The following is a 23,981-nucleotide window of genomic DNA, read 5'->3' on the forward strand; positions in this document are numbered from 1 at the left end:
TTTTAAAAAATCAAATCGCTGGCAAATCTATGAAATTGCTACTTCAAAGGCAAATAGTCTGTAAAAAGTCCAAGACTACTTCATTATAATACGGGACAAGGCATCAAGCAATAATAAGCACAATGTTGAGTACCTTTATGTGCCACTCCTACGTACCAGTTCAAGAGAACCATTTCCCTTAAAATGCAGCTCATACCAGATGTTACACCATTTTTATGTTTGTCAGCTTCACTCAGTAGAATTGGAAGGCATTTACTTATATACAACACATACCTCCAAAGTGAGTCCAGTCTGCAGATTTGCTGGGCAATGGTAATCTAAAAGAAATTGTTAAAAAAAACAAATAAAATAGCATTAATAATTCTACCAATTGAATGTTTCCAATTTATGCAATGTAATTACAATGTCACTGAAATGCAATCAATAATGAACTTCAAGATTGCACTTTATTGGTAAAATGCAGTACATCAGTCAATGACTGTACCTTTTAATTATAACTGTTTCAAGAACCTCACATTCCTTTATCTTCACATCTCCACCATAACATATTACTGGAGCTTCTACTTGGAACAGATCATCTTCACCATAAATAGGACTACACCTAACTTAGGTCTTCAGTAGTTGAATAACCCACCGACACTACAACTGGGCTCACATGAAGAATCATTGTTTGAGTGATGTGGTAGTGGGCTGCTTCAGAAATCAGATGATCAGGAGAGAGAGAAAAAAGGTATAAAGTCGTGAAGTTTCACGTTGTTAGTGGTGCATTATTGGATAGTGAAAGCAGGTGCCAGTTTTGCCAGAGGTACACTGACCATGCAGTTCAAGCCCCTCCCACCCAACTTATTGGGCAACTGGCAAATTTGAGGCTAACATTTCACTACCACACTGGCATATTCTGATGTTCAAAAGGAGGCCTGAAATTTCATTCAGAATTCTCACTACCATCGTCAACCAGCAGATTAACATCTCATTTGCTGATATGCCTTTTGTCCTGTGCATGAAATTATTGGGAACCTTGACTTCGAAAAGAACATTTCTTTAGCAATTAGATGGGTTCATCAGCAACAGGAGAGATTCGTTTTTATAATGCAAACAATGACTTCTACAACTGCAGTCAAATGGGATGAAGAGACCAAATACATCTACAAAGCAAGATTCCAAACTACACAAGGTCAGATCAAAAGTAGATGCTGAATAAAGAAACTGCAATATACACTAGGGCTGTCAGAGCTTGGAAGAAAAATATCACAGGGTACCCAAAGTGGTGGTAAGTATTCTTTCAGGTAATTCATACTACAGGTGAGATGCAAAATAAAATCAAATTTTGTTCAAAGGATTCTGCACTAATACACCTAGCAAAGAACATTTTAAGATAAAAAAATCAACATTGCCTGTAAAATTGGGCAAGAACTTAAATCTCAATGCACATTTTAAGCTCTGCACCCCTTTAATTATTTTCCTTTCTCACAAGACTAATAGAAAGCTTCAGGTATATTAAAGAGGAAAGCTGCATATTAGGGCAACAACTGCAACTCCAAATCTGAGTACATAACACATTTTCCATTTTGGGCACGTGGCAGCAGAGGGTAAATGTCAATTAGTTCTGCTTGGAGGCAACTACTGTTACTGAGATAAATAACTGGCTACCAATGAAATCAGTTAGATTAAACTCTTGCATGGGTTATAAATATCAGATGGCCCTACTGTGCGATACAAATCCTATTAATAACACTTGTTCAAAACATTGTAATCAAACTGTTGTGCCACACTGTGGTTACCTTTTAGGTGCAGTATTCAAAATAATGGAAAAGTGCTTAGTTCACATGCTGATATGATGCTCATGTAATACCCTGAGAAAGGTTTCACTGCTAATGTAATGGTCTTTCTGTAGAAGCACTGCTAATGTAATGGTTTTTTCTGCAGTAGCAGTGTTTGGGTTATGGTTAGAGATAACTGGGGCTTTGGAATGTGCAGCATCCAATGAAGGGAGCGTTTTTTTTCCCTGTTGGGTGCCTGAGACCAAGGTGATCTGGGTCTTTTGTTTGGTGGAAGATGGGGGAGAGAAAAGACGCCAGAAAGAAAGGGTCATAGACACTAGAAAGAAGTGGACTTGGAGTGGGGCCCGGAGTTGACGAAGCCCGGTGAAATTGATGGAGGATTGATGGAATTGATGGAAGGTGAACAATGAGTTCCAACTTGTGCACATTAGACTGTTTCATTAAAATGGGCCCTTGTCTTTTTGTTTTACTTTAGTCAAATTAAGAATTATAAAGCTAATTCATTTAATTGCATGTGGTATACTGTCTTATTTCATGGTACTGATTTTTAAACAGAGTAACACATCACGCAGCATCCACACAAACAGGAGGTTTTGCACCTCAATCTCATACATGCCAGAGATGGACTTATGCAGCCAACAGAACCTGAGGGTTACACTCAATTAAAAAACGCAGTGGCCATCTTATTAGGTACATGAGTGGAACCCAGTACGGTTTCCTGCTGCTGTCGCCCCACTTTAAAGGTTTGATGTATTGTGCATCAGAGATGCTCTTCTGCACATCACTACCATAACACACAGTTATCTGAGTTACTGTTGCTTTCTGTTAGCTTGAAGCAGTCTGAATTCTCCTCAGACATGTCATTCCACGGTCTCTTGTGCCATGGTGAGGGTGGAGGAGCAACAGCTTGTATTGGTCTGGGTACTTTCCAAACTGATGGCATGAATATCCATTTCTCCCTCCAGTTTAAAAAAAATGCCCTTCCCTTCCCCTCCTTTCAGTCCCCACTCCGGCCTCCTACCTCTTCTCACCTGCCTCCCAGGTCCCCTTCTCCCATGGTCCAGTCCCCTCTACCAGATTCTAGCCATTTATCTTTCCTACCCATCCTGGCTTCACCCATCACTTTCTAGCTACCCTCCTCCTCCACCCCACCTTTTTATTTTCTGGCATCTTCCCCTTTCTTTTTCAATCCCGAAGAAGAATCTCAGTCTGAAATGTCAACTGTTTATTCATTTCCATGGATGCTGCATGACCAGCTGAGTTCATCCAGCATTTTGTGTGCGTTGCTTGGATTTCCAGCATCAGCAGATTTTCTTTGTTTATGATAGCAGGAAAATAGTTTTCCCATCCAATTAAAACGATTTCCTTGATGTTGTTAGCAGTAACCCCAATACTATCACTATTGTCAAAAGTGGTGTTAACACCAAAAATTACCTCGCTCTTTAACAAGATGATTTCACCTGCAGAACTGCCACTCATTGGATGTTTTTTGTTTTTCCACACCATTCTCTATAAACTCTACAACAATTGTGTGAAAATCACGGGAGATCTGCGGTTTCTGAAATAATCAAACCACCCTCTCTGCCACCAATCACTCCACAATTAAAATCACTTAGGTAACATTTCTTCCCCACTCTGATGTTTGTGGTCTGAACAACCGAACCTCTTGACTGTATCTACGTGCTTTTATCTACGCGTTGCTGTCATATGATTGGGTGATCAGATGTCTGCATTAACAAGCAGGTGTACCTAATACAGTGGCCACAGTGTAATTTAAAGTCAGGAAAGTGGACACTGCACCCAGCTTCAGAAACAGTCCACTGACATTCTGATAATACAATGAACAGTTATAAAACGTCAATTGGTAGCAAGACTCCCAGTTGACATGCATTCTGGGTTACGGAAAGTGCATACATGTGAAAATGACACTGACATAATTTTGATCTACTGATCCCTCCTTGGGTTTCTGAATTAACAAAATGATATCCAAGGTTAATTAAATTTATACAACTCTATGAATAATTAGTACATAACCAACATACACTCATTGCAAAACATTATTCTCCATTGGCTGATTTTAACATTGACGAAGGTGGATTAGACCATGTGGGTGTCCAGATCACAAATCATTTATGCGAAGTTTGAGACCCATTGCTTTGCCTTGAGAAATAGACATGCCTGCCCAAATGGCCAAATAACATCCTATAAAAGTTCAGTGCATTGAGTGTGTTAAGTAATTAACTCAGGTTAGATGAAAGTGAAAACTTCATCACCTCCATTTCCAATCAATTCACCTTAAAATCTGTTTCCCAAAGTTCAAAGAAAGCCATTAAGAAAACCCAAATCAATTCCATTTTGCAAAGGTTATGTACAAAATTTAATTGTGAAGGAAACAGAGGTTACCCAGTGAATCAGGCAAATTAATCAAAGCAAGCACCATGTGAGTTAGAAACGTTCCACAGTTCCATTTATTGGGGTTTAATTGGTGGTTACTAATACGATGATAAACTCTGCACTTACCTGACCATTTTTTTTTGATTGTGGGGATCAGGCTGCACAGGGTAAACTCTAAAATAGACACGGTGGAGGCACTTCCATCAGTTACCCTGCCCAGGTGAACAATCAAGATGCTTCCAGATATTTTATGACAATAATTATGCCATGCCATCTAAATGCAAGAGCTGGAGTGCAAGAGTTGCCCATCTTTAACCCAGTAACTCTAGTTGAGAATGATGCATGAAGGAGTCAGTTCAATAACTGGAATGAAAGCAACTTTAGCCCTCACTTCAAGTTTAAGAATTGGGTTTTTTAAAAAAAAACTACAAAATGGAAAATCAATGCAACTTGCAAACATTAACAATACCAAAACAATTTGATCATGTGGGCTGAGAAATAAAACACCTTAGATCAATTAAAAATTTCTTCCAAATATGTTGACAAAGCAAGAAATTTGTTCTTCCCCCCCCCCCCCCCCCACCACCCAATCAGGACATTGCACTTATCGAGCACATTCAGGATGTTGTCTTAAAATTGGTTCAAGGATAAATTTTGCTTTTCAAAATAATCCCCTGGGCCTTTTGCAGCTACCCATGAGGCCTTGGGCTCATGTGCCATAAAGGCACATGCAACAGTGGAACATTCATTATTACACTGAGAGTCACACTTTTTCTATCTTACCTGCTAAGCTCCTTCAAGTGTGCATCTCCTCCTTGCTGAATCAGCTTATCCAACACATCAAGAGGTGAGATCAATGAAGATGGATCCTCCAATTGTTTGCCTGCTAGCTTTTCCAGCTCAGTGGTTTTTTGTTTGATGAAAAGAATTGCTGCTTTGGGCAATGCCAGTTCAAAAAGGTGTTCATAAGGGAGTGGATGCCCAGTACCAAGGGGAGAATGCCTCAATGCTTGGACCTTAAACAGGGTACTGGGTGTAACAGGTGCTGATCCAGCTTTGTCCACCTCCTCAACGTTTGCAGGATAGTTCTCACATGGCTTCTCAATGGGCATAAACCCTTTTTTGACAGAGCTTTGCTCTTGCCTGCGAGGCTCTGGTGTTTTATTTATTGTTGATGGCACTTGGTGGGGCACGGTGTGCAATCCTTGCTCAGTGGCAGAACAGGACAATTCTTGTTCACGTTTTGTCTGAGGGCCAGTAAGCATTTCAGTTGTGTGTTGAAAAGGAGAGTCAAATCCCCCCCGAGTAACCAGGGGCTGTAGATCCAAAGATGTAATTTCAGTAAGCTCATCGGCAATAGCAGCTGTTAAAGTTAAAAATATATCCTTTATCTTTTGTAAGACTCTTAGCACATACCATTCTTTTACCCTTCTCTACAAAGATGAACATTTTTCTGGGCCCATATCTTTGATAAAGTTGCAACAATGATTACTGCATTTAGTGCTGCAGGATAAAGATTTCATAGTAATTCCAAAAAGTTTAAGATAATTTGCCATGAACACACAGGAGAAATTGGGGAAAAATAAATAGGTCAAAGTAGGAACGTTAAGGACATTTTAAAAAGGAAGAGAGGGGAAGAGGTCAAGAGTGAGAAGAGAATTTCCAATTGAGGTTAAATCTGCTGAAGGTATAGCCAATGGTGTGAAGATCTTGTACTTCTGTATTTGCCTATTAGGTAGAATTAGAAACAAACAAGAAAAATCTGCAGATGCTGGAAATCCAAGCAACACATACAAAATGCTGGAGGAACTCTGCAAGTAGGATTAGAAATTAATTATAGATGCCAAAAGAATTTAGATAACATATGAATCAGCCATTTGGCCTACAAAATCTATGTCAATTTTTCTTTTACCACAGAAGCCTTCTAAATATTCCTATCAATGCACTACAATATTATCTTCTTGTGTACTTAAACTGTGGTTTAATAAAGACTCAAGGGCTGACATGATTGCAAATGTTTGATACTATAATTGTAGCATTGATACTATAAATTATGTTGCCACTGGATGAAAAAAAGATCAGGTCTGGGGGCCATAAAAAGATACCTACCCACTAAGACCCTATACAGAACTTGTCAACAAGTATTCAGTAGAACATGCAAGATGGACATACAAGATGTGAGTTATCTATTTAACAAGGCTCTCCATAAACAAGACAGCACAGAAACTCAACAGTAGCACTGTTGCTTCTGCTCCAACAACCTGGATTTGTTCTCAGTCTCTACTTCTGCCCAGGGTTTGCACATTAACCATGTTGCAATGACAATGCTGAGGATGTTCTACGAGTCTGTGATGGCCAGTGCTATCATGTTTGCTGTTGTGTGCTGGGGCAGCAGGCTGAGGGTAGCAGACACCAACAGAATCAACAAACTCATTCGTAAGGCCAGTGACGTTGTGGGGGTGGAACTGGACTCTCTGACGGTGGTGTCTGAAAAGAGGATGCTGTCTAAGTTGCATGCCATCTTGGACAATGTCTCCCATCCACTCCATAATGTACAGGTTAGGCAAAGGAGTAAGTTCAGCCAGAGACTCATTCCACCGAGATGTAACACTGAGCGTCTTAGGAAGTCATTCCTACCTGTGGCCATCAAACTTTACAATTCCTCCCTCGGAGTGTCAGACACCCTGAGCCAATAGGCTGGTCCTGGACTTATTTCCACTTGGAATAATTTACTTGTTATTATTTAATGATTTATGGTTTTACATTGCTATATTTCTACACTAGTCTTGGTTGGTGCGACTGTAACGAAACCCAATTTCCCTCAGGATCAATAAAGTATGTCTGTCTGTTGACATGAAATTCCCCGAGGTGCTGTTTTGTTAGCCCCCCCCCCCCCCCATTAAGTATGCTAACTGAATACTTAGCATTATTGTGGGCAGCAGGATAACCCTAGTGCAGGGCATGAGGCACATAATGAAGTAGGGCTTAAGGAAAATGTATAGGGGCACCAGACTGATGAGATTGCTCAAAGCAAAAATCATTTCAATAGCCTTCTTCACCATCACATGGAAATAAGGAAGGAAATATGAAAAGACTAAGTGAATAGGGATGACAAGGATAAATGCTGCCTGAAATCAAATGACTTGTGTTGCAATCAAACTGAACAATGCTGTGAATACTCAGGTCAGGCAACATCTATAGCCACTTTGTCCATGGCAATATTATTAATTTCACTGCCCTGCCTTACATTTAATTTGCTCCTTCATACAAGAATCAAGACTATGAAGATTTACAAATAAAATTCAATCTGTACAGTATGCAGTCACAAGATAAAGATAACCATTTGTTTCTTTTTAAAATTAGTTAACATTTGTTGTGGAATTTTGTTTTCAAGTTGCATGAGAAATGACAAATGAAATCGATTGATGACTAATGATTAGAATTCATGGTCAAGGACTCAATTAACCAGACTCCCAATCATTTGACAACATTTATCTGCCACTATAGTCCACTTGTTTAACATATCAGAAATGAATATGATATTCTGGAGAGAGAAGCTCATTATGAGCACATCTTGGAGGACATATCTATTAAGAATATTTAAAAAGATAAGGAATTCTGCACTTAACATTGATGTTTACAGTGGAAAAAAAATCTTGTTTATGCAACAAAACAAAGGAATTGACCTATTGCTGCAGATGAGTAAGACATACCTTCTTCATTTTCCTTTTCTCTTCCACCCTCTTGTAATTCTTCTATAACCTCTGATAGCTCTTTTAAAGATACTGTTTTGGCAATCTCACTTTCCAAACCTGAATAAAATGCAGAGCAAGTAAAGAAAAAGAGGCTGATTATGTGAAAATAACATAAGTGTTGATTTTAAAATACGTCAAAATCAGCATGGAAACAGGCTGTCCACGAAGTCCAAACCAACCATTGGCCACTATTAACCCCATTCTCTTTATTTTAAATTCTCTTCATAGTCTTGTTCACTGCCCCCAATATTCTCCCATTTGAGCACTAGGTGCCATTCACAGCAGCCAATTAAGCTACTAAACAGGCTTTTGATGCACTAGGAATCCAGAGACTGGGCAAAGCATCCACAATGACAAGAAGAATGTGTAAGCATTACACAGACTGCAGAGGTGCAATCATTTACTGTGCAAGAATGTGAAGGAGTAGCTACAAAGAGTCAAAAGACTCTTGCTTTTAAGTCATCTCAGAGAGGTCCATGATAATGTAAGGGTTTCATTTGTTAAGATCAAACTAGAGAGGTTAATAAAAGGTCTCTAACAGAGAAGTTCATAACTCTCAATAGAATTTATCAAATGTTGAACTTTCTACCACAAGCAACGTGTGAAATGATGGGGATGGCAGAATGTAGAAAATATTTGAGGCAACTGTATGAAACCACTTTTACTTAATCCACTCTTAATCAACCTCTGGAATCTACATTTTGTTCATACTGTTATTAAATAATTTCCAATGATAAGCTTATGGATTTGTATATCTGTCAGTTGAAGCTGCTGGCAATCATTTTCAGTTTTTGGTTTTGTAGAGCTTGAATCAGATTCCAAAAATGTACAAGATGAACAGTAAAAATTGCACCCTCGGCTTATTACATATAGCAACTCTATGTTTAATGATAAATTTTATTTGCAATTATTCTATTGACTTCGTTTCAGATCAGCTATTTGAAATCTAAACAAGTAGAATTGCTAATCACTCATTATAGTTCATATTCAATCACATAAACCTGCTTGCTGCCACAAACTCATACGCCTTCCTCCCCAGCATGAGACAAAAGGCAATGTGTTTGATGCAATCTGCATGGATTTCAGCAAGGCTTTTAACAATGTCCCACATCGTCTCCAGGATGCAGGAAGCATGGCAAATTTCAGCAGGTTTTGTGACCAAAAATCTTATAAATGAAGTTAAGGGAGAGTACTCAGTACTATTAATGATTTACACTTAGACGTAGGGGACACAATTAGGAAGCTTAAATTTGATAATTTTATGGTCCATGGTCAATAGGCCAAAGGTAATATGGCCTGGACAACTGGGCAGAAAAATATCAAGTGGAATTAATCCACATAAGGTTATACATTTGGGAAGCAACAATACATGAGAATCTACAATAAATGGGGATATCTCTTGGAGATGGAATTGTGTATTGAGTACTGTACTTCATGGAAGCCCTCAGGCAACGTGGGCTGGTTGGGGGATGGCATCATTCCACCCTGATTGATATCTGAGACCCTGTGAGTCAGGATAAAAGAGGGTCTGGGGAACAGCCCTTGACATGCACGAGGAGAAACGCTAGAAGTCCCATGACAGCGTTTAATAGCGACAGCCGGTAGAGGGCCCACGTGTGTCCTTTCCCGTTGCCCTGGGATTGAGGCCCTACCGTGGAAGACGGCTTAGCTAAGGAAGAGATCACCACCGACGCCATTTCGAAGGATCGACATCATAAAACGGAAAAGGGCAAGTTCTAAAAACATTGTCTCTCTCTCCAACCAAAAGCTGCAGCTTGAATGAACTAAAGTGACTTTTATATTTCCATCGGACAATACATTATCCCCTAGACAATGATAGAGCTATTTCTTATTGATTATTATTATACCCGCGCTTTTAGATTTAGTATTGACAACGTATATTATCTGTATGTTTGCGTTGATATTATTTTTGTGTATTTTTAATCAATAAATACTGTTAAAAATAGTACCATCAGACTTCAACGGACCTCTCTATCTTTGCTGGTAAGTGACCCAGTTACGGGGTACGTAACAATTGGGGTTCTTGTCTCGAGATTTGACACCAAATTGGGAGGCCAGTGAATCGGGCTTGTAAGTCCAAACTTGGATCTGGTTACGCGGGTAGCCAGACGGGAAACCAGCAAAGATGGACGTGGATGAATTTATAGAAAACCCGACTCTAGAGGCGGCCACCAAATCAGACTTGATAAAAATGGCGAAGAGATTAAACCTCACAGAGGTGAGGTTGTCAATGAAAAAGCGGGAGGTGCGAAGGGCAATAACTCAGTATTATATTGGGAAGAATGTGTTTGCAGCTGAAGTATTGGAAAATATCCCTGAAAAGGTACCAGCTAGTGGGACGGCTCAGTTAGAGTTGGAGAAATTAAGGTTGGAACATGCAATTAAGTTAAAGCAGCTGAAAGCAGCTGATAAGGAGAAAGAAAGAGCCGAGAGAGAAAGGGAGCATGAGCTCCAGCTAAAGGAGTTAGCGGTGAAAAGGGAACAGGACAGGGAGCATGAAATTCAGTTAAAACAGCTGGAAGCAGCTGAAAAGGAGAGAGAGAGGGCTGAAAAGGAGAGGGAGAGAGCTGAGAAAGAAAAGGAAAGAGCCGAGAAGGAGAGGGAGGCAGAGAAACAGAGGAAACATGACTTGGAGATGGAGAAATTAGGGCAAGAGCGAAGAGATCAAGGGTCAGACCGAGAGGAGCGGTTTAATGTTAGTCAGGAGTTGAGGTTAGTACCTCCGTTCGAGGAGACAGATGTTGATAGTTATTTCTTGCTTTTTGAAAAGGTGGCAGTGAATCAGAAGTGGCCCAAAGAGCAGTGGGTGGCGTTGTTACAAAGTGTGTTAAAAGGGAAGGCACAACGAGCATATACGGCATTGTCCATGGAGGAGGAAGAGACGGAGAGTTATGACAAAGTAAAAGCAGCCATTCTCCGGACTTATGAATTGATACCTGAAGCGTATAGACAAAAGTTCAGAAATTTAAAGAAAGGGTGGAATCAGACGTATATCAAGTTTGCCTATGAGAAGGGTGTGCTCTTGGACCGTTGGTGTACAGCAGAAATATTGGAAGAGGATTTTTGGCATCTCAGGGAGTTAATTCTGATTGAGGAATTTAAAGGTTGTGTTTCAGAGGATACCCAGATGTATTTGAATGAGAAGCCGAATAAGTCCATCTCTGAATTTGCTAGGTTCGCAGATGAATATGTCCTAACCCACAAGACAAACTTTTCCTCGAATAAAAGTTCCCAGAGAGACCGTGGGTACGATAGAGAAAGTCCGCCGGCTGAGGCAGAGGTCCCGCCGGGAGCTAGTGGTAAGATTGAGGGAGAAAGGCCAGATGGCCAGAGATTTCCGGGCTTGACCCGTTTTAATTGTGGAAAGGCGGGACATATTGCATCTAATTGCTTTGCTCCGAGGAAGGAGACAGGAAAAGGGAAAGCAGCCATCCCTATTGGATGTGCCGTGGTAATCAGTAAATCGACAAGAGAGCCCCGGGTAGACAGAGTACGAAAAGGGTCTGAGACTTGTATGTCAAACGGAACCGTGTCTGTGAGGGAGGGAGACACACCAGTTCCAGTACGGATCTGGAGAGACACGGGGGCTGAACCATCATTGATTAGCAGTAAGGTACTGGATTTTGGTCGCAAGACAGGAATGGTAGCTGTGAAAGGAATAGGAAAAGGGATGGAAATGGTGCCCTTGCATAGGATCATTATGGATTGTGAGCTGGTATCTGGACCAGTTGAAATGGGGGTGTGATCAGAATTCCCGAGAACTGACGCGGACGTCCTTCTGGGTAACGATTTAGTCAGTGGTAAGGTTTGGGCAGCAATGAAGCTGACGAGCTGGCCTGTGAGTGTTGCGGCCCCGCCCCTAGATTCCAAGATCTATCCTGCATGTGCGGTCACTCGCAGCATGTCGAGAAAGGCAGCAGAGACAGAGCAGTTTAAATCAGGCTAGTATTGATTTGGCCGAGACGTTTTTACCGACCCTGTACCAAGAGGGTGGGAAAACGGAGAATAGGAAAGTGAAAGAGAGTAAGGGAGAGGAGGTAGACCTACCCTTAGCGAGGAGAAAAGTTCTAGAGGCATGAAATAAAGATGAGAAACAGATAAAGCTGTTAAAAGGTCCAGGGTTGGACATGGATGATCTGTCTGGTATGGCAGAACTGTTTGAAGAAGTGGAAAATTCTAAAGGTGTCCCCGATAATGAAATGAGGGCAGTCCTAGAGGAAAAGGGTGCCCTTATCTTGAAGAAGTCTGCTGGGTTGGCAGATGAGGTTGTTTCAGCCCATGGGGTTGAGTTTGCTCCGGAAGGGAGTTGCCCAGAGAGTAGCTGGGAGAATCAGGGGAATTTAGAATTTGGACCGGGTATGGGTATTGAAAGCCTGGAAGAGGCAAATGTCCTGTTTTAGTGTGTCCAAGATGGGGATGCACGTGGTACTGAACCTAGTAATGGAGCTCAGAAAAAGTCTGAGGTATTTGATTCAGTTGAAAAGGAATGCAGCCCTTGTGGGTCAGATGAATTTGGTTCAGTGAAGAAAGGGTTAACCTTGGTAATAGTGGGAAGTGAGAGTTCCCAGGTGTTTGCACTCGAAGGTGTGTTAAAAGTTAGTGAGGAGATCAAAGGTGGTGAGATGAATATTATTGTTGAAGGAAAAGGGAAATATGTAGTTCCCAAATTGAATGAAGAAAATTTAAAGGCTGGACTGATATCAGAAGCAACAACCCGGCTACAGAGACAATGGCTTGGTACCAGAAAGCCTGTAAATCAATTACAGGTTGAGTTGGAAGGTAAAGGGGCCCCACACGCTATTGTCATTCCAGAGTGTGGTGCGAAAAGGCAGAATTTGAAATGCTGTTTGAACAAAGAGTTTAAACTGAAAACTAATAGCCTGAAGGGTCCTGAAGAGAAAACTAGCAACTTGTGTAAAATTAAAGAATTGGGTGGAAATTCAGAAGATGGTCTAAGTTTGGAACACATTGTTGATAAAATAACTCCTACGGAAGGAGCAGACGAAAGCCTATTTCGCCAGGTTGCACAAGCTCCCCACGTGGAAATTAACCAGAAAAGAGGTGAGGGTTAATGGGACACCATTTTTAAATAGCAGAAGCCGGTTTTAAGGGATTTCGACAAAGCATGTGAATAATAAAAGACAACCCCCATGGAAGCCTGCCTGTTAAGTTTGAAAGTAACATAAAGATTAGTACTTGCATGAACTTTTGTAGTATACCCGTAAGCTAAGATCACAACGCTTTAGTTTTTGTTTGCTAAAGAAAAATAAGACCTACAAATAGGTGGTTATTAAATTGGAGTCTGATGCTCCAAGACTTTAGTAAGGTACAAGATGTTAAGATATTAAAGGAAGTGACAATGTAATCGGTAACCATCTAGATACTGAATTGAATGTATAACTGTATTACCCTGTAGAAAAAAAAACTTCTGCATGGTGTTAGATTCTAAAATCCTGTAAGATTCTGTATTACTTCATTTTTTTCTGATGGTAAAAAACGCGTTGAAGAAAGGGGGTGTCACCACCTTTGAGAATCGCAAGATCGCTATTAAGTCAGGTCAGGAGACCCAGGAAATGAGAGAGAGACATTTGGAATGTCTTGGCCCTCAGCGATACAAAGCCACGGAACAGGTCATTGTCTCTTGGAGACGGAATTGTATATTGAGTACTGTACTTCATGGAAGCCCTCAGGCAACATGGGCTGGTTGGGGGATGGCATCATTCCACCCTGATTGACATCTGAGACCCTGTGAGTCAGGATAAAAGAGGGTCTGGGGAACAGCCCTTGACATGCACGAGGAGAAACGCTAGAAGAACCGTGACAGCGTTTAATAGTGACAGCCGGTGGAGGGCCCACGTGGGATTGAGGCCCTACCACCGAAGACAGCTTAGCTAAGGAAGAGATCACCACCGACGCCATTTCGAAGGATCAACATCATAAAACGGAAAAGGGCAAGTTCTAAAAACATTGTCTCTCTCTCCAACCAAAAGCTGCAGCTTGAATGAACTAAAGTGACTTTTATATTTCCATCGGACAATACATTATCCCCTAGACAACGATAGAGCTATTTCTTATTGATTATTATTATACCCGCGCTTTTAGATTTAGTATTGACGATGTATATTATCTGTATGTTTGCACTGATATTATTTTTGTGTATTTTTATCAATAAATACTGTTAAAAATAGTACCATCAGATTTCAACGGACCTCTCTATCTTTGCTGGTAAGTGACCCAGTTACGGGGTACGTATCACCTTCAAGATTCTTAAGATAGCAGGACAGCACAATTAAGTGGTCAAAAGGTACAGAATGCAAGCTTTTGTTAATAAAGGATGTTCTCCAATTTCACTACAGCTTCACCACTGCATAATGTTCTACCCATCGTATTAGATCAAAAGTCTCTACCCTTTCCAGCACTGCTTGGAGTTACTGGACAAATTAAGGTTTCTCCTGGACAACAGCAATACCTACATCAGGCTGTTTACTGATTACAGCTCAGCAATATACACCATCAACAAGCTTCAAACCTGGACCTCTATACCTTCTACAACAGAATCCTTGACTTGCTCATTGGGAGACCACAGTGAGTGCAAATTGAAAATAACATCTCCCTTGAGGATCAACATTGGCACACCTCACAGATGTGTGCTTAGCCCACTGCTCTACTCTCCCTCTACACCCACCACTTTGTGGCTAAGCACAGCTCAAATTGCCACCTATAAATTTGCAAATGACAACTAATGACAGAGTGCTTAAGGAAGTAGCGGAAGTCAGCAGGAGACGCTCATGGAGTGAGCATTCTTTCAGATTCGCTCCATAACCTTTACTTCTTTTAACCTATGATCACCCTTATTTAACTTACTTTTACCTACACCAAAAGATTCTTGCTACTTTTTCGGACTTATCTTTAAGAGTTTATTGTGAATTTTGAAGAAATGAATGGCTCTTGGATCTAAAGGGCAAGAACCTGGGAAAGATCCTAACGGGAACGGGAAGAAGAAAAAGACCGATCCTAAGCGCACTGAATCGACTTATGAAATATTATTGGAGGTTTTAAATGAAAAATTTGAAGAACAACGACAAATTTTCAAACAAGATATAAAGGCTTTTCAAGATTATATGGATAAGATAGATTCAGTAGTTAACCAGCAGCAAGTTCTAATCGCAACTTTGCAACGGGATGCTCGGAAGCGAGTCTTGATAATTGAAAAACTGGAGCAGAAATTGGTGGAAACACTTAAAGCCAAGAGTGTTGACTTTGAGAATCGGTCCAGAAGACAGAATTTATGCATACTTGGTCTCCCGGAAGGTATTGAACAAGGGGACCCCTCAAAGTACTTTGATCAACTTTTAAAGGATGCGTTCCCTTCTGTATTCCCAGACCGTCCTCCGTTACTTGATCGCGCTCACAGAATTATGCGGCGATCAACAAGTGCTTCAGCTAAACCACCGGTTGTAATTGTCCTTTTTCATTATGTGCATGTTAAAGAGCAACTTATTCGTGTGGCTCGGCGTGTAAGGATGGTCAAATTTCAAGAATTCGATTTTCGATTAGTGGAAGATTTTAGTCCAGAAGTAATGAAGGCTTCTTTTTAAACCTCTGATGTCCAAATCTTATGAGAAAAATCTAAACCCTGCGCTCTTATACCCTGCGAAGCTCAGAATATCGCTTCCGAATGCATCTTGGCGTGTTTTCCTTTCTACATCTGAAACGAGAAGCTTTTTGAATGAGAACTTCCCTACTGCTACAGATTCTCATCTCTAATAAACGAATGATTTTGATCATTGCAAGATGGTTTTTGTTTCCAAAACCAGATTTAGTTTCTGGCTATTGGTGTAGGTTTACTCTATATTTTATACTCTAAAGTTTTTTTTGATGTAGTAGTCTTTTTATTTTACTTACTTCAATCACTGTACTTTAGCTTTGGTCATTTTTATTAATCTTTCTAAGGTGAATTTTTTTTTTTACTAAAGATGGTGGTTTCTTTAAAATATTTTGGCTTGTTTTTTATTTCGCCTTTTTTTTCTCTTGCCTTCTTCATAATGCATTTCTTATCACAGTTTAATTTTTTTTTTTGGTTTGTTTGGGTTTTAACCCAATTTATAAGTTACTAGTGATTATATTCTTTTTGTTTTTTTTTAAACCACCAATTATATTAAGAAGTTTGGTTTTAGTATAGTGATTATTATTTCTTTAGAGTTAGGGTGGATCTTTTTTATCCTTTATATACTGAGTTGCCTTCTGCTGATATGGGGGTAGATTTAGTTTCATTTCTCCTTTTTCCCAGCCTTTTCCTGGCTGGGAACTCTTTTCTCCTCTTGGGTGGGTGGGGGGGGGGGTGGAGGGTCTTTTTCTAAATCTTATGTTCTTTACACCATTTTTTTTTAAGTTTCTTCATTTGGGCAGATTTTAAACTACTAAAATGACCGCGATGTGGTCATTTCCAGGTCCGCCCCTTATTTTTGTTCCTCTTCCGGGTGCATGAGTTCATAATTTGGTTAACCCTTTATATACCAAAGGGTTGATTTCAGAAATAAGGCTCAGACCATTAATTTTGTCTCTTGGAATACTAATAGCTTAAACCATCCGATTAAACGGAAAAAGATTTTCAAAGTATTCCAAAGACTTAATTAATGCACATATTATTTTTGTACAAGAAACTCATGTGAGGAAAGAGGACAATTATCACTTTTTTAGGGTTTGGAGGGATCAACAGTACCATTTGAATTCGAATGCTAAAGTAAAGGGAGTTTCAATTTTTATTAACTCCTCTATTGCATTTGTCCAGCACAATATCTTTTCGGATCCGAATGGTAGATTTTTGTTAATTCCTGGCTTACTTTTTAACAAAAAGGTTGCTATGGTTAATGTTTATGCTCCAAATGTGGATTGTTCCGATTTTTTTTAAGTCCTTATTTACTTCTCTACCTAATCTAAATGAATATAAGTTAATAATGGGTGGTGACTTTAATTGTTGTTTAAATCCTTTGTTGGACAAATCTATATCTACTCAGACTTTACCTAATAAGTCGGCCACTTATATTAACTCTTTTTTGAGCGATAATGGAATTTTTGATATTTGGAGATTTCAGCATTCTAAGGACAAAGAGTTTTCATTTTTCTCACGTTTACCATTCCTACTCGAGAACTGGTTATTTTTTAATTGACTCTTGTTTTATTCCATCGGTAATTGGTTGTAATTATGATATTATAGCCATCTCTGACCATGCTCCGTTAAAACTTTATTAAATTTACGGATACAGCTTCTAGTGCTAGACAATGGCGATTTAATTCTACCTTACTGCAAGATTCGGATTTTATTAAATTTATGAAGGAACAGATCGATTTCTTCTTTTCAACTAATTCCAAGGATGATAATTCTTGCGGAACACTTTGGGACACTTTTAGAGCATATATACGTGGACAGATTACCTCCTACTCCATTGGTCTGAGAAAACGCATTAAGAAGGAAACTCATTTATTGGTTGATAAAATTAAAGAGATTGACAAGAAATATTTGACTACTCCTAGTAAGGAGCTTTACAAACAAAGGGTTGAACTTCAAATGGAACATAGTTTATTACTTACATCTTCGATTGAAAATCAATTAATGAAAACCAGATCTGTTTTTATATACATCATGATAAATCGGGTCAACTGTTAGCTAGTCAATTGAAGAATGCTTTGGTTAAACGTCAAATTACTAAGATTCGTCAGCAGAATGGGGATCTGACAGTTGATGAGATAAACAAAGCATTTCAAATTTTTATACCTCCCTGTATCATTCTGAATTCCCTCATGATTATAATACCATGTGTCATTTTCTTAGGAAATTGAATTTTCCAAAATTATCATCAGATGATCTTTCAATATTAGAAACTCCTATTACGGATACAGAAATTAAAGGGGTTATTTCCTCTATGAATTCTGGGAAAGCACCAGGTCCAGATGGGTATACAGTAGAATTTTTAAAATGTTTTTCCGCTACTCTTTCTCCTTGGTTATGCAGGGTTTTTGAAGAAGCAATTAGATTGGGTAATCTGCCACAATCTTTTTATAGAGCTTCCATTTCTTTAATATTGAAGAAAGATAAAGACCCTACTGACTGTGCATCCTATAGACCAATATCTTTATTGAATGTAGATTCCAAGATCTCTTCCAAGTTACTGGCATCCAAGCTGGAGAAGGAACTACCCCAAATTATTTCGGAAGATCAAACTGGTTTTATTAAAAATCACTATTCTTTTTTTGATGTTAGGAGATTATTGAATATTGTTTATACTCCTTCACATAGCACTTCAGAATGTGTCATTTCACTAGATGCGGTGAAAGCATTTCATAGAGTTGAATGGCCATACTTATTTACTGTGCTTGAGAAGTTTAATTTTAGTCCGACATTCATTTCCTGGATTAAACTTATATATCATACTCCAGTAGCCTCGGTGCTTACTAACAATCAAAGATCTCCCTTTTTTCGTTCATTTTGGGGTACTAGACAAGGCTGTCCTCTTAGTCCATTATTATTTGATATTGCTTTAGAACCCTTGGCAATTGCTATCAGAGAATCACCGAACATTTTTGGCATTAATCGTGGGACAGATATACATAAGCTATCATTATGTGCAGATGATTTATTATTATTTATTTCTGATCCTGAGAAATGCATTCCTGCAGTTATATCATTGTTGGCTCAATTTAGCAATTTTTCCGGGTATAAATTAAATCTTAATAAGAGTGAATTGTTTCCTTTAAATAGACAGGTTCCAATTTATGGAAATTTACCTTTTAAATTAGTTAATGACTCTTTTATTTACTTAGGAATTAAAATTACAAAAAACTATAAGGACTTATTTAAGGTTAATTTTTTACCCTGAATCGATCAGATTAAATGTTTGTTTACTAAATGGTCACCAGTATCTTTATCTCTGATAGGTCGGATTAATGCTATTAGGATGGTTATTTTACCCAAGTTTTTATATATAGTTCAAGCGGTACAAATTTTTATTCTGAAATCTTTTTTTGGTAATGTTGATTCAAAAATTTCCTCATATATATGGCAGAATAAAAATACTAGATTAGGTAAAAAAAAATATTTACAGAAGGCAAGGAAGGTGGATTGGCATTGCCTAATTTTAGATTTTATTATTGGGCAGTTAATATCCAATATTTGATGTTGGTTAAAGGATTGGGATTTATCTTTTAGCCCTCATTGGGTGAACCTGGAAATTAAATCTGTACAAGGATTTTCACTGGGTTCTATTTTAGGGTCTTCTCTTCCCTTTGGTCTTTCTAAATTGCCGAAATGAATTGACAATCCGATAGTTAAACATACTTTATGTATATGGTTTCAATTTCGGAAATTTTTTGGGTTGACTCGGTTTGTTTTAAATATTCCTGTTGTATCCAATTGCTTTTTTCATCCTTCTATTATAGACCAAGCTTATTCAGCTTGAAAGGTTAAAGGATTACTACGATTTTCCGATTTATTTTTGGATAATTGTTTTATGTCTTTTGAACAATTATCTAATAAATATAATTTGCCTAGATTTCATTTTTTTTTGATATTTACAGATTAGGAATTTCTTAAATACTGTACTTCCTACTTTTCCAAATTTTGTGTCTTCAGGTATTTTGGAGAATTTGTTTGAACTAAATCCTTCTCAGAAAGGGCTAATATCAAAACTCTACAATATAATTATGAAGATATGTTCAGAGCCCTTCTATAAGATTAAAAATGATTGGGAAAGAGAACTTAACCTTACTATCCCTATAGAGAATTGGGATAAAATTCTTCAATTAGTTAATACATCATCTATATGTGCTAAACATTCATTAATACGGTTTAAGGTTGTGCATAGGGCTCATATGTCCAAGGATAAATTAGCTCATTTTTATTCCTATATAAATCCTATTTGTGACAGATGTCATTCTGAGATAGCGTCTTTAACTCGTATGTTCTGGTCGTGTCCGCTTTTGAGAAAATATTGGAAAGACATTGTTGATATTATTTCTACGGTATTGAACATTGATTTACAACCTCATCCTATTACTGCAATTTTTGGTTTACCAATGATGGACTCACTCCATTTATCCTCTTCTGCTTGTTGAATGATTGCATTTCTTACATTAATGGCTAGAAGATGTATTTTGTTGAATTGGAAAGAAATTAATCCTCCTACCGTATTTCATTGGTTTTCTCAAACTATGTTATGTCTAAATTTAGAAAAAAATTAGAAGTGTTGTATTTGATATTTCTATTAAGTTTGAAAAGATATGGAGACCATTTATTCAGTATTTTCATATGATGTAATATGACCCTGTTCCAAGCCTATTTGTTTTTCCAGTTTCGATTTTATATAAGTTGGGAGGATCGGAGTTGACGACACTGATGATTCTGTATTTTTGTGAGATATTATAAACAGCCCTTTTTTTTTCATTTTTTCTTTCTCTTTTTTCATTTTTTTCCCTTATTAGTTATTAGATTATTAGACTAGGTTTTTTTTGCATAATTTTTTTTCTTTTTTCTGTTTTCTTTAATATATATTATGATATACCTAGGTTTGTCTTGGTTATTTGTTACTTGTATCGTCCATGATTTGGGAATACTCATTTATACTGTAACTATTGCTTATGTATTCTTTCATGTTCAGTTGTAATATGTATGTTTGTAATCCCATTAACTATGTCTCAATTTTATTTTGTTGGTATTAATAATAATAAAAAGATTGAAAAAGGAAGCAGCCCAAGAAATTAGTGATAATTTTTCAAAACTCCTTAGATTCTGGATTAGTTCCTGAGGATTGGAGGGTGGCTAATGTAACCCCACTTTTTCAAAAAGGAGGGAGAGAGAAACCAGGGAATTATAGACCGGTTAGTCTGACATCGGTGGTGGGGAAAATGCTAGAGTCGGTTATCAAAGATGTGATAACAGCACATTTGGAAAGAGGTGAAATCATCGGACAAAGTCAGCATGGATTTGTGAAAGGAAAATCATGTCTGACGAATCTTATAGAATTATTTGAAGATGTAACTAGTAGAGTGGATAGGGGAGAGCCAGTGGATGTGGTACATTTAGATTTTCAAAAGGCTTTTGCCAAGGTCCCACACAGGAGATTAGTGTGCAAACTTAAAGCACACGGTATTGGGGGTATGGTATTGATGTGGATAGAGAATTGGCAGGCAGACAGGAAGCAAAGAGTGGGAGTAAACGGGACCTTTTCAGAATGGCAGGCAGTGACTAGTGGGTTACCGCAAGGCTCAGTGCTGGGACCCCAATTGTTTACAATATATATTAATGATTTAGACAAGGGAATTAAATGCACCATCTCCAAGTTTGCGGATGACACAAAGCTGGGTGGCGGTGTTAGCTGTGAGGAGGATGCTAAGAGGATGCAGGGTGACTTGGATAGGTTAGGTGAGTGGGCAAATTCATGGCAGATGCAATTTAATGTGGATAAATGTGAGGTTATCCACTTTGGTTACAAGAACAGGAAAACAGATTATCTGAACAGTGGCCAATTAGGAAAAGGGGAGGTGCAACGAGAGCCGAGTGTCATTGTACACCAGTCATTGAAGGTGGGCGTACAGGTACAGCAGACAGTGAAAAAGGCAAATGGTATGTTGGCATTCATAGCAAAAGGATTTGAGTACAGGAGCAGGGAGGCTCTACTGCAGTTGTACAAGGCCTTGCTGAGACCGCACCTAGAATATTGTGTGCAGTTTTGGTCCCCTAATCTGAGGAAAGACATTCTTGCCATAGAGGGAGTACAGAGAAGGTTCACCAGATTGATTCCTGGGATGGCAGGACTTTCACATGAAGAAAGACTGGATCGACTAGGCTTATACTCACTGGAATTTAGAAGATTGAGGGGGGATCTTATTGAAACGTATAAAATTCTAAAGGGATTGGACAGGCTAGATGCAGGAAGATTGTTTCCGATGTTGGGGAAGTCCAGAACAAGGGGTCACAGTTTAAGGATAAAGGGGAAGCCTTTTAGGACTGAGATGAGGAAAAACTTCTTCACAGAGAGTGTTGAATCTGTGGAATTCTCTGCCACAGGAAACAGTTGAGGCGAGTTCATTGGCTATATTTAAGAGGAAGTTAGATATGGCCCTTGTGGCTAAAGGGTTCAGGGGGTATGGAGTGAAAGCAGGTATTTTCTATGCACCTATTTTCTATGTTTCTACTAAGACAGAATATGACATGTTGCTTCTCTAATCTACGTCTAACTTCAAATGAGGCTGGAGAGGTGGCCATGGACGGATACGTTTGGTCATTTGTTCTAATATTTATTTCTGCCCATTTTCTGTGGGAATGAGAAACGGAATTAAAATGGCAGCCCATCAGGAGCTGCTGGTTGTCTCACTTTTTTTTGCATTACTTATTTGATTTTTTTTAATTGTAATTTCATCATTTTTATTATGTACTGCAACAAAACAAAATGTCACAACCTATTTCAGTGACATTAAACCCAAATGTTCTTTTCTTTGGAAAAAAACAGGGAGGCACGGGAAGGCATTTGAGTTCATAAAATTACAAGGGGCCTAGATAGAGTAAATAGGAAGGATCAGCCTCACTTAGCTATGTAATCAAAACCAAGCAATGGTGATTTAAACTAAGCACTCACACAAAATGCTGGATGAACTCAGCAGGCCAGGCAGCACCTATGGAAAAGAGTACAGCCGATGTTTCGGACCGAGACCCTTCAACAGGACACACTCCTGATGAATGGTCTCAGCCCAAAACATTGACGGAAATTTTTTCTGTAAATGCTGCCTGGCCTGCTGAGTTACTCCAGCATTTTGCACATGTTGCTTTGGATTTTCAACACCTGTAGATTTTCTCTTGTTGGAGATTTAAACTAAATAACTTAGAATCAGGATCAGGTTTATTATCACTGGCATGTGACTTGAAATTTGTTAACTTAGCAGCAGCAGTTCAATTTAATACATCATCTAGCAGAGAAAAATAATAAAATAGTAATAATAATAAAGTAAAGCAATTATGTATATTGAATAGATTTTTTAAAATGTGCAAAAACAGAAATACTGTATATTAAAAAAATGAGGTAGTGTCCAAAGCTTCATTGTCCTTTTAGGAATTGGATGGCAGAGGGGAAGAAGCTGTTCCTGAATCGCTGAGTGTGTGCCTTCAGGCTTCTGTACCTCCTACTTGATGGTAACAGTGAGAAAAGGCCATGCCCTAGGTGCTGGAGATCCTTAATAATGGATGCTGCCTTTGATACACTGCTCCCTGAATTTGTCCTGGGTACTTTGTAGGCTAGTACCCAAAATAGAGCTGACTAGATTTACAACATTCTGCAGCTTATTTTGAGATGGTGAAAGAAAATGAGCTGGAAAAGGCATGAACCTGAAGCTCTGTGCCGGAAATGGTGATAGAGGGAGACACTCAAAGAAAATGGCTGAGTACTTGAAGAGCTATAGTCTTGAGGGTTAGAGACATGGTGCTGGAAGGTGGGAAACACACAAATAGGTTCACTTCTGAGCCACTTTCCCATGATTACTTCTTCAATGATGCAGTAGATACCACTCACATTTGTTTACTGCTATGGAAAACATCTAGCTAATTGTAGTCCTTGGATGACGATCGAGAAGAAACTTGTTTAAAAGATAAACACAAGTATTTGTATGAATAATCTATTTCCATTCTAAATGTTACATAATTCTATCAATTAAGGAAGAAAATTTCTATTCATTGTGAATTTATTCACCTATAAACTGGAACACATTCATGGGGCCAAGTACTTACAGTAAGTTACAAACAATCCAAAACTACCACTCACTTGGACCGTCAGCTGCTCCCTTATCACTTGTCACATGCTGCTGTCTTTTTAATGGCTTTACATTTTCATGTTTACCATCCTGTAACAGAAATACAGATGTCGTTGCACCACTGATTTAAAGAAGAAACATTATACCAATATGTCCAAAGTGAAAGCTGTGAAGAATATCGGAATCTTTACAGTTAATTAATACCCAAAAGATGACTAAAGTAACAGCTGTGAGA

The 23,981-nt window shown here is 38.7% G+C and overlaps 1 protein-coding gene across 6 annotated transcripts in view; it reads right to left on the reverse strand.

Moving 5' to 3' along the window:
• The window catches only part of tsc1b (TSC complex subunit 1b), an 81,863-nt gene that overhangs the window by 14,891 nt on the left and 42,991 nt on the right, over positions 1–23,981 (reverse strand). For 5 of the 6 annotated variants that reach the window (XM_059994154.1, XM_059994156.1, XM_059994152.1 and 2 more), the window contains 5 exons: positions 23,758–23,836; positions 7,889–7,987; positions 4,959–5,538; positions 4,302–4,349; positions 274–317 (listed from right to left, as the gene is read on the reverse strand). In XM_059994154.1, the coding sequence (XP_059850137.1) occupies positions 274–317; positions 4,302–4,349; positions 4,959–5,538; positions 7,889–7,987; positions 23,758–23,836 (850 nt within the window). The remainder of the gene's footprint in view (positions 1–273; positions 318–4,301; positions 4,350–4,958; positions 5,539–7,888; positions 7,988–23,757; positions 23,837–23,981) is intronic. The other variant, XM_059994155.1, reaches the window with a different exon arrangement.

This window comes from Hypanus sabinus, chromosome 18 (genome assembly GCF_030144855.1).
Source record: "Hypanus sabinus isolate sHypSab1 chromosome 18, sHypSab1.hap1, whole genome shotgun sequence".
Taxonomy (NCBI): Eukaryota; Metazoa; Chordata; class Chondrichthyes; order Myliobatiformes; family Dasyatidae; genus Hypanus; species Hypanus sabinus.